General features: G+C 51.7%; 3 protein-coding genes across 3 annotated transcripts; all 3 read left to right on the top strand.

Moving 5' to 3' along the window:
* Window positions 1–102: 102 nt before the first annotated feature.
* Window positions 103–6387, top strand: PV05_02348 (uncharacterized protein). Its single transcript, XM_013462919.1, has 4 exons — window positions 103–911; window positions 963–1011; window positions 1061–4691; window positions 4741–6387. The coding sequence occupies exons 1-4, from the start codon at window positions 546–548 to the stop codon at window positions 5972–5974; spliced, it is 5280 nt and encodes a 1759-aa protein (XP_013318373.1). The 5' UTR covers window positions 103–545; the 3' UTR covers window positions 5975–6387.
* Window positions 6388–6766: 379 nt separating this feature from the next.
* Window positions 6767–8971, top strand: PV05_02349 (methylenetetrahydrofolate reductase; the record flags this gene model as incomplete). The annotated part of the gene is made up of 1 exon (XM_013462920.1): window positions 6767–8971. The coding sequence occupies one exon, from the start codon at window positions 6767–6769 to the stop codon at window positions 8969–8971; it is 2205 nt and encodes a 734-aa protein (XP_013318374.1).
* Window positions 8972–9420: 449 nt separating this feature from the next.
* PV05_02350 (uncharacterized protein) lies at window positions 9421–10591 on the top strand (the record flags this gene model as incomplete). Its single annotated transcript, XM_013462921.1, has 2 exons — window positions 9421–10491; window positions 10547–10591. The coding sequence occupies 2 exons, from the start codon at window positions 9421–9423 to the stop codon at window positions 10589–10591; spliced, it is 1116 nt and encodes a 371-aa protein (XP_013318375.1).
* Between the last annotated feature and the right edge of the window lie 610 nt (window positions 10592–11201).

Raw genomic sequence — 11201 nt, forward strand, 5'->3', positions numbered from 1 at the left:
GTGTCACGTGTGTGAGAGTAGCCGAGAAGCGCAGGCGCGACTGAACTGCGCATTTTGGCATGATGTGCGGTTTTCCTCTTTCCTCCGCCAACCAAACGATGCCGCTTTCTTCAGCCAATTGTTTTGCTCTACACGCCGTTAGCCTTTTAGGTCTATTGCCTGCCCTTTCGGTTGCCCTCTCTTTCACCATCACTCTTCGACCTTTTCTTTCCTGACTCGTACTGTCCTCGTCCTCTGCACCGCGCAGCCTGCTCACTCTGCTCATTCCGCATGTGAGCGATCCCACTCAAAGTGCTGCCGTAGCACTAGGGCGGTCCTTTCAACCTCAGACTGCCACTTACAACACGAGGCTACCCGCATCCACTCGTTCCCTCTCTCTCGGTCTCGACCAGATTTCAATCTCAACCCTCTTTTAATTCTTCATCAATATCCTCTCGGCCTCGATTTGCCACGGCTTGCGTATTGTGCGGCTCACTGCTGGGCCGATATACCGACAATTCAATATTTGAATCAGCACTGGTCAGACCACATATACTGGCACAGTCATGGTCGCTCCACCGTCAACTGGTGGTGTCGCACCTGCGACTGCGGCCGCGAAAGCATCGTCTGCCACTCGGATGAACGGTGCCGCTCCTAGCATGGCCACCCCGGCCTTTCCCTACAGTGCTCGACACGCTCCACCTCTCGATCTGCGCACTGTCGAGCGCAAAGGCGATCCTGCGAGTCGTGATCCTCTCGCAAGATCAAGACCATATGGGCTTCTCGAAGCGCCTACCTATAGACCGACCGAAGCCGAGTTTCGTGACCCTATGGAATACATCCGAAGCATAGCGCCAAATGCTAGCAAATTTGGTCTCTGCAAGATTATCCCTCCAGAGTCTTGGAATCCAGATTTCGCTATCGATACAGAGGTGAGCAAAGGATTATCTACACTTCGTTTTGGAGGAGACTTATCATGATAGCGCTTCCACTTCCGCACTCGACGGCAAGAGATCAACCTTGTCGAAGGAGGTAAGATCTCTGATACTATTTAATTGGGTATTCTTCTCATCTCTAGCAGGAAATCGAACAAACCTCAACTACCTGGACCAGCTTGCCAAATTCCATAAGCAGTACGGTCAACATCTCAACCGCTTTCCTAGTGTCGATAAGCGTCCACTCGACTTGTTTAAGCTCAAGAAAGCTGTCGAAGTCAGAGGCGGTTTCGAAAGAGTCTGCAAAGATAAGAAATGGGCGGAAATTGGGAGAGACCTGGGTTACAGTGGGAAGATCATGTCGTCTTTGTCTACTTCTCTCAAAAATTCCTACCAGAGATGGCTACATCCCTACGAAGAGTGGCTGAAGTATGCCAAACCAGGAGTTCAGCAGCAAATGGAGAACGAACAAGGAGGATCGTACTCACCGTCTGTCGGTCCTCACCAATCACCAATCACCCATCCACCACCGCCACCTCAATCGGCTCCTCCTGCCGTGGGGATGGGAGAACCCAGCCAGTTCGCCGCCACACCTCAGAATGGTCCCATGCACGTCACTCCTGCTCCTATGCGACAGCCTGCACCAATGCCACCCGCTGCTCCAACACCTCAAACACGACCAGTCTCGGCGTCTGGCTTTACAGCCGTAAATAGTGGGTTTGCCGCCGTGAACAGTCCTTCAGGGTTCACGGCTGTCAACACTCTGCCGCCTCCTATCGTGAAAAGTGAAGTGAATGGTGCCACACTACCGGCTCCAAGTCAGGCCCAATCTTTCATGCCGGTCAACGTACCTACAGTGACGACAGTGTCCACTGGCAGTCCGGTTCCGAACGGAGCTCCCAATCCACTGAAGAGGACAATGAGTCATGATAGTCTCAATGGCGAATCTGGATCTGAGGGTATGCATGGCGACCAAGATGGACCCAACGGCAGAAGGAGCAAGAGACCCAAAAAGGACGGACTTCCTACCATCCCAGGAAATCATATACCTGCAATGCGCTCTTCTACGCCCCAAGTTCGTTCCAAATCGACTCCCCGCAGACACGGAGACAAATGCGAAAAGTGCGGAAAGCCAGAGCACAAAGAAAGCATATTGGTCTGCGACAGCTGTGATCTGGGCTACCATATGAATTGTATTGAGCCTCCACTGAGTCTGGCCCCTGAAGAATGGCATTGTCCAAAGTGCTTGGTTGGCACCAACGATTACGGCTTTGAAGAAGGCAGTGTATACTCTCTGAAGCAATTTCAAGACAAGGCGAACAGCTTCAAGGATCATTATTTTGCTGCTCGTATGCCGTTCGACCCTGTCACCAATACCCAGAGACGGCCTACAGAAGACGATATCGAGCGGGAGTTCTGGAGACTTGTTGAAGATATTACCGAGTCGGTCGAAGTCGAGTACGGGGCCGACATCCATTCTACTACTCATGGTAGCGGGTTTCCAACGGTTGAAAAGCAGCCTCTAAACTCGTACTCGAAAGATCCTTGGAACCTCAACGTCATGCCATTCCTCGAAGACTCGCTCTTCAGGCACATCAAAGGTGACATTTCTGGGATGACAGTTCCTTGGCTCTATGTGGGCATGTGCTTTTCAACGTTCTGTTGGCACAACGAGGATCACTATGCATATTCTGCAAATTATCAACATTTCGGTGCCACCAAGACTTGGTACGGCATACCTGGCAGTCATGCGCTCCGCTTCGAAGAAGCCATGCGTAAGGCAGTCCCCGAGTTGTTTGAGACGCAACCAGATCTGCTCTTCCAGCTCGTCACCATTCTGCCACCCAACCAACTCAGGAAGGCCGGCGTAGATGTCTATGCATGTGATCAACGTGCAGGTCAGTTTGTCATAACGTTTCCTCAAGCATACCATGCCGGCTTCAACCACGGATTCAACTTCAATGAGGCTGTCAATTTCGCTCCAGCCGACTGGGAGCCATTCGGCGAACTGGGAGTTCAGCGACTGCAAGAATTCCGCCGTCAACCATGCTTCTGCCATGATGAGCTGCTCTTTACAGCCGCACATTCAGATCCTACGATCAAGACCGCCAAGTGGCTAGGTCCAGCTTTGGAGAGAACCCTAGATCGAGAGTTGGTCGAACGCACAAATTTCATCAATACCCACAAGACGCTTTGTCCTCACGATGATTGCGCTTTTGATACGTTGGCTCCAGAACCCTCTGAGGCCTGCGGTCTCATCATCAAAATTGACAACTCCGACTTGGAAGAGGAGGAGTACCAGTGCTGTTACTGTAAAGCCTTCTCCTACCTTTCACAATTCCGTTGTCACCGCAGTGGCAAGATTGCATGCTTGTTGCATCCATTACGAGCGGAGTGTTGCTCGGATACCGACCATGAGAGAACGCGAGGTCACAATCATAGCTTGGTACTACGCTATACGAATCAAGAGCTAAGAAATATCGTTCAAAAAGTCGTGGACAAGGCCAATGTGCCGGAAACGTGGGAGACCAAATTGGAGTCCTTACTTGCGGAAGATGCTCGACCGTCGCTGAAGGCAATGCATAGTCTGTTGAGCGAGGGAGAAAAGATACCATTTGCTTTGAATGGACTGGATGATCTTGCCGAGTTCGTCAAACGATGCGACCAGTGGGTGGATGAAGCAAATCTTTACCTTACCCGGAAACAGCAAAATAGGCGTAAGAACGAAAAGGTGTGGCGCCGCTCCTCCCTGCGGACGGGCAAAGGCGAGGAGAAAGACGGCGAACAGCAACTCACCCTGGAGCGGATGAAAGAACTGATCGAAGCTGGCGAGCAGCTGGGCTTCAGCACTCCCCAGCTCGAGAACCTGCAAGAGAAGGTAACACTCATTGATGACTGGCGTGCGAACGCTAGGCGCATTGTGTCAGGTCTCAGCCAACCCGGGCTCGAAGAGTTGGAGGCGCTTCTCGAGGAAGGCCGGGGTTTCTCTGCATCCATGCCAGAGCTGACCAGTCTCGAAAAGATCCATGCCCGGACTCAATGGCTCGATGAGGCTCGCCAAGTCCGCAAAGATGTCCACTGCAAGACATTGGACGAATGCCGGAAACTCTTGGAGCGCCTTGAAGAATTGGACATTTCGCCTCAAGTGCCCGAGGCGGCCTATTTGAAGGAAGTCGTCGGGCATGCTGAATTCTGGGAGACCAAAGCAAGAGAACTTATGGCCGCTGAAGATGTCCATTATCCACAACTGGAGTCATTGCATTCGCAAGTTACGAACCAGGCGTTCCCCGTCAACAAAGACATCATGGAGCGGATGGACCAGATATTGGCTAAGAACCGCGAGGCTAAGCGCCAGATCATCACGTTGGTCGAGCGTAGCCATGATTCGGACTTCCGTAAGCGGCCAATGTATGCTCATGTGCGTGACGTGGTGAAGAGTTTTGAGGATCTCAATGGCAAACCTCACGGTGCAGCTGACCTGGAAAAAGAGCTCAGGAGGCACGAAGATTGGATGAGGAAAGGCAAGAAATTGTTCGGCAAGGCTAATGCTCCTCTCCACATCCTTGAACAGCACATGAAATTCGTGGAGGAGAAGAACAGTTTTTGTTTCGACCTCAATGACACCTTCCGGCCTCCTGTTGAGCCTGCATCAAGAGAAGCTAGCCCGGCCGATGGTCGCGAGAAAGGACATTTGGGCGAAGACGAGAAGCCAGTCTTTTGTATCTGTCGACAACCGGAAGCAGGTTTGATGATTGAATGTGAGATCTGTCATGATTGGTAAGCGCAGCACTGACACAAGCTTGAGATGGAGCTGACATGTCTACAGGTATCACGCGAAATGCCTTAAACTTGCGCGCGGCAAGGTCAAGGAATGCGAGATGTTTACTTGTCCTATTTGCGATTGGCGTGTCAAAATCCCGCGAGACGCTGCACGACCGAAACTCGAAGACCTTCAGAGCTGGCAGGAGGAGATCCTGGAGCTACCATTCCAACCGGAAGAAGAAGATTTACTTAGGCGCATTGTCGATAAAGCCCAGTCTTTCCGTGACTTCCTCAGTCAATACACGAATGGTAATGCTCTGTGCAGGACCATTGACGAAATGCCGGAGATGTTGTTCTATTTGCGCAAAATCGAGGGCGCCGAAGTCCTCCTGGCATATGAGACGAATCTGTTCCGACAAGAATTGCACAAGTGGCAACCTATTGCTCCTGAGCCACCGCCGATCCTGGATCAGAGCTTGTCAACAAGAAAGCCACGACCTACTAAGCAGCAAAAATTGATGAAAGAGCTTGGTGTGGAAAAGCCCGAGGATCTTCCTCCGCATCTCAGGACCAAGACCTACGTACGTAGAAAGACTCAGGAATCGTTCATGACCGGCCCACTCCTGCCCAAGCCATCGACACAATCACCCTCTGCCCCGGGGTCGGCAACAAGCCCGAGCCAGAGCCAATCAGCAGGAAATGCTGAGACTCCTGGTACTGGTCAGAGACAAGGATCTACTGGGACCGCGGGACCAAGCGGAACGATTGAACCAGGCTTTATTGCTGGGTCCGTTTCGTACGGCAATGCTTTTGGAGGTGACCGACCTGCATCTTTCCCACCCAACACACCGTCACCAATGTTCAGTCCGACTCGAGAACAGCCACCACAAGTACTGAAAGATGCCATGATGCCAACCTTCGCTGGCGACACGGCTGGAGATGCCGGAACCCATGACCCGTCGTTCCCTTTGTTCAGACCCAATACTGGCCTTGACCCAGACGATGATCTTCGGAATGGCCTTGCGAATGCATCACCACACGATACGAACTCTGGCAGAGGTGGATCGCTTCCCGGTGTCGAGTACGACAATATGTTCCTGGATATGACGCATCAAGATGGTGAAGGCAACAACGATGCGGTACCTAGTTTAGAGCACGAGACTAGCCATGCCAGCGAAGCATTGGACTTGATTCGAACTGCCAGCAACGATTCTGTGAACGACACTGCGGAATTGGAGGATGGAGACAACGTCTCGAAGCACTTTGACGACTTTCTGAATGGAGACGAGCAGAATTAGTGATTCTAAACTCTGGCTTTGGCGTTACGGTTGGGAAGGGGGAAAGATACATACCGATGTTATGAATACCCCAGTCCTTGATGAGATACGGAGAGTGTGGCAGCGGCGCATGGAATGCGTGGTAGGGCCTTGTAACTGTACGAGATTAGCATTGTGCTCGGATGGGGTTGGCTTCGTTCCTTGCCTAGAAGGGCCTCAAAAGCACCCAGATGGCTGGCTGTATGTTTACTAAACCTGAGGAGAGACTTGATGGAAAATGTATGGCCTTACACTCGGTCTTTTCTCAGAGACACTGACCATGAAATCGACGTAAATGGCCTCGACGACTTTTTTACACCGCTGGGACTGTCGGTGTAGATAACACAAACTGTAGTGAGATGAATTGGATTTTGAGTGAATTGACAGGGATTGAGAGGCTCTCGACAAGGCTGACGCTCACGTCTTAGGTTTCCTAGTTGGGTAATGGTGAAGCTGCAGGTTGGCGTCATCGACGACGAGATCTAAAGTAACTCCCGCACTTCTCTAGATCCAAAATCTTTCTCTCGTGCGGGGCCATTTGCTGCAACGCGCGATCAACCACAGTGACACATATTTCCACTCATTGATCGGCCTTCACCACAGTCTGGCTGCCTTTCCATATTGTTTCCTCGTCGGACCTGCGGTTCTCCATTACATCGCTCTCGAAGGCTGCAAAGACGGAAACGAGCTGCAAACCATCTTCATCCTCAGATGCGGTAGCCTCCACACTTCCTGAACCACTTCATCCTACTCCTGTTCGCAGACACCGCAACGATGGATGACCGACTACCTACACTGTGGTCCAATCTGGATCCATCCTCACACTACTTTTCTCTTGAGTTCTTCCCTCCCAAGACCTCCTCCGGCTTCTCCAATCTGCAAGCCCGGCTTGCTCGTATGGCTAAAGGGCTACGTCCTCTCTTTGTCACCGTGACATGGGGAGCTGGCGGGTCTACTGCAACCAAATCTCTGGAGCTGGCCGAAGTATGTCAAAGACAACTGGGTCTGACTACCGTCCTACACTTGACATGTACCAATATGAAGAGGAGTATGATCGACGAAGCACTGGAGAGCGCAAAAGAGGTTGGCATCAGAAATATTCTGGCCTTAAGAGGCGACCCGCCCAGAGAGGAATACAAGGATACGGATGAAAACGGCAGCGGAGGACAAGGTACAGACAGCAACCAGGACTTCGTCTGGGCAGTCGACTTGGTGCGCTACATCCGTCGGCGGTATGGTGACTATTTCTCTGTTGGTGTTGCTGGATACCCCGAAGGACACGCGGACGAGAGCGTTCCGGAGGCAGGAAAACAGAGCGTTGAACATGACCTACCATATCTGGTTGAGAAGACGGCTGCAGGAGCAGACTTTATTATGACTCAATTGACCTACGATATCCAGGCTTATCAGGCGTACGAAAAGATGCTCAGAAGCTACGTCGACAAAGATGGAAAGAGAGTGTTTGAAAAGATACCGATAATCCCTGGTCTTATGCCCGCACAAAGCTACTCGATCATCAAGAGGATAACAAAACTCAGTCATGCCAAGATACCTGAAGATATCCTCAAGAGGATAGAAGCAGTCAAATCAGATGACGAAGCGGTGAAGAAAGTCGGAGTCGACATCCTCAGTGAACTCGTTGAGCAGATGAAAGAGTTGCCACAACCTGAAAGCGTTCCACGAGGTTTCCACTTCTACACGCTGAACCTGGAGAAATCCGTGGCTTTCATTCTGGAGAAGACCGGCCTCATTCCACCAGTAACGGAACAGACGAGCCCCACCTATTCATCTGACAGCGATGCCGTTGTTGACGACGAAAAGCGACCCGGCTACTCTGCACATCCACCAACAGATGGTGACCACGGTAGACTGCCTCGACTCTCCAAACGTAGGACGAGCTCGATCAACGCCCAGCCTCATAATCGAGTCATCCTTGATGGTGCTTCTGGATCACCTCAAGGGTCGAGGAAGGCTGCCCCGCCCTCTGATTCGTCTACGCCTATGCTGACTCGGCATGAAGCCGTGGAACGAGGGACGGGGATTCCTGCCTCGGAGCCTACGAGAAAACACAACCTCATGATATCCGAAGGACAGGGCTCGTTGGGCCGAGAAGCTACATGGGATGACTTTCCTAACGGCCGTTGGGGCCCTTCGGACTCTCCGGCTTTTGGTGAGATTGATGGATATGGCCCGAGTATGAAAGTTGGGCCCATCACCGCACGAAAGCTGTGGGGCCACCCGAAGTCAGAAAAGGACGTGACGGAGTTGTTCCGACGGCATGTTGTGGGAGACTTGGAAGCAGTTCCTTGGAGCGACGAAGTCGATGTGGATGGCGACAGTAGTGGAGGTTCAGGTGCTCTGCGAGCAGAAACTCAGGTTATCCGAAAAGAGCTCCTAGCTCTTATTCAAGACAAGGGCTACTGGACCTTGGCTTCGCAGCCGGCACTTGACGGGGTGAAGAGCGAGGATGAAACTTTTGGCTGGGGCCCCCCAGGCGAGGGATGGGTGTTTCAAAAAGCATTTGTAGAATTCTTTTGTCCACGGAAACATTGGGAAGAACATCTGAAGCCATTGTTGATGAGGCAAGGTTCGACGTCCTTAGGATGGATGAAAACAGATGCGAGCGGCGTTTTTGAGTCGAGCGACGAAATTGAACAGGAGAACGCGACCGAGACGCCAACTTCGAAACGGACGCCAGGTACTAGCGGTATAAATGCGGTGACGTGGGGTGCTTTCAGAAACAGGGAGATTGTCACACCTACCATTATCGAGAGTGAGAGCTTCAGGGCATGGGGTGAGGAAGCATACAGCGTTTGGAGTGTCTGGAGGAGATGTTTTCCTCGAGGAAGTGACGAAGAAAAGTTCTTGGACCGGATGAGGCAGGATCTAGTTCTTGTCAACATCGTGGGCAATAATTATACTGGAGGCCATGATGGTCATGGTGGAGAGCTGTGGAAGATCTTGCTGGAGGAGAAGTAAGTGGTGGGATATCGAGACTACGACCGAGATGAGCGTGCTATTGATGGTCCCAATGTGAGTAAGATGGGGTGGATGTTGGTGGCAAAAGCGCAGTTGTTCAGAGCCTTGATCATCACCCCGTGGATATAACCATAGCCTTGTGGTAGGTGAGGCTACCTTCGATTACCAGGCACTGGGCCATCAGGAGCACTCTGTACAAAACTGACGTCTTACCCCTCTGGAAATCACTGGACTTCGTGCGAATGTGGTGGGGCGGCAGTGAAGGCGGTCTGCTGAAGCAGTGAATCGAAGATCCCAGACAAAGCCAAAGTGAATTGCCTACGCCTTGATGAAACCTAGATCAAAAAACAACACAACTTTCATATTGACACCTTCACATCCACAGCACCGAGACCTCGCTCCCAGAGTCGTGGCGACCAACAAACCATCGAGACGAGACATTCGCCGTCATGTCACGACGTTACGTCCCGCCCTCGCAACGAGAGATGTCAGGACAGTACATGCCGCCCTCGCAGCGAGAGACGCCAGTCGACGCGACCGCAGGCAACAGAAACAGCACCAGCATTGCATTACCGGGGCCCAAGCGCTACATCCCACCATTTCTCCGAAACAGAGATGTGAATATTGCGAGCACGAAAGAGCAGGATAAGAAACCATTGCGATCAATGCCGGAAACCCTTCGGTCTGTAAGAGAAATCCAACAATACTACTTTCCAGGAAAGAAGTCGCCGTCCCACGACGTGGCTACACTACACGACAGTGCACAGACGCCGGGAACTCTAAGGTATGTGCTGATATTCCACGAAGGGAATCCACGGTGGCCTCAGGATCGCATCATCTTTTCGAAGTCGAACCTTGACCTCCTTCCGGTCGAATTTGCCGAAGATTGCACTTCACCACCTGACAGTACTGTCAATGACGAGCCACAAAAGCCCGCTGGTGACCTTGGCAACGCAAGCAAATCTATACCGGTTGCAGTCTTCGAGCAAATGAAACAACAGGCGCAGGCGTATCATTCTTCTGGGTTCGAATTCACTGGCTATTACCGGATTGTCAAGGTGGCCTTCCTTGAACCAGGTTCACCGGACCTACTCCGAATGCTGAAGCAAAAATTCTCGCATACCGATCGATGGGGTCAGACGCGAGCAAAAGAACGCAGCAAGGCAAAGTGGGAGGAGAGCCTCAGCAAGAGATGGGCGGTGATCAAGTTCGAGAATGACGAGATCGCAGACAAAGAGATCGCAGCTCCCAATGTTCCCAAGCTAGAGCTGCTGGATCCAGCGAGAACGCCAGAGCCGCCAGGAGACAAGGGCAAGAGTGTGAATGAGTTGCTTAAGGAATTTCGAATGAAGATCTTAACGGCGAACATGGTGATGAAGGCAATGTGGCTCAGGAGTAAGATGAAGCTCAGGGCAGCAACTGTCTCTCACCACATCCCAGCAAGCAGGGATGGCGAGCACGAGGCAAAGAGAGCTAGGATCAACACGACGAAGGATCTCCACGTGTTGAACCCGATGGGAGTACGCTGTTGCTGTTGCTGTTGCACGAGAAAAACGAGATGATTTCACCGTATAGGTCACCACTGTAACGCCGAGATCGTGGAGAGCAACAGGGCCTTGAGTATGCGATTGAACAGCCGCCTTGATGGACAGGAGCAGATGTATTCCGGACTGTGTGGATGCCATGAGCTGAGAAGCACTGATGATGGCGACCACGAGCCAGGTATGGTGTCATGCAAGCACCAATATAGAGTCGAAAAAAACAAGCTATCGATTGCTGCCTTCTCCTCGCGTTCTCTTTCGACCGTTCTTTTTGCCCTTTACTTCTCATTGCCTCTTTCATGTCAGCAGCACACACAATGCGTGTCCCTCACCTGCCACAAGGTTTGTGCACTCTTCCCGATTACTCTAAAGTATCCTAGTCATTTTCCCAGTGTGCTAACTCGCATTAGGCAGTTTTCCTTGTAAAGTCAATTCGCTATACCTACTCGAGTGACGTTGCTGGTAGGGCAATTTAACTAAGCGACCACGATATAAGCTGCTCGGCGTGTCTGGACAGCCCAAGGTTTGGGACTAAGTTAATACGAGTGTTGAGCGCATGATGGCGTCTTTGTCAGCAGAAGACGGGGGTTGTTGCCTCGTCGCTAAACTCGCTTCCTTTGCTCATGTTGCTTGGAAATGGTTCCGAACTCCGGATGTTCCGTTTGGTCAACCACACATGCCACGGTATG

This window comes from Exophiala xenobiotica (genome assembly GCF_000835505.1).
Source record: "Exophiala xenobiotica strain CBS 118157 unplaced genomic scaffold supercont1.2, whole genome shotgun sequence".
In the NCBI taxonomy this organism is placed as follows: Eukaryota; Fungi; Ascomycota; class Eurotiomycetes; order Chaetothyriales; family Herpotrichiellaceae; genus Exophiala; species Exophiala xenobiotica.

What these genes read in the sequence shown, in the direction of transcription:
- PV05_02348 (XM_013462919.1), top strand. Translation starts at nt 546, where the DNA reads ATGGTCGCTCCACCGTCAACTGGTGGTGTCGCACCTGCGACTGCGGCC. An exon ending in ATTTCGCTATCGATACAGAG is followed by an intron (nt 912 to 962) that starts GTGAGCAAAGGA and finishes TTATCATGATAG; the next exon opens with CGCTTCCACTTCCGCACTCG. An exon ending in TGTGAGATCTGTCATGATTG is followed by an intron (nt 4,692 to 4,740) that starts GTAAGCGCAGCA and finishes ACATGTCTACAG; the next exon opens with GTATCACGCGAAATGCCTTA.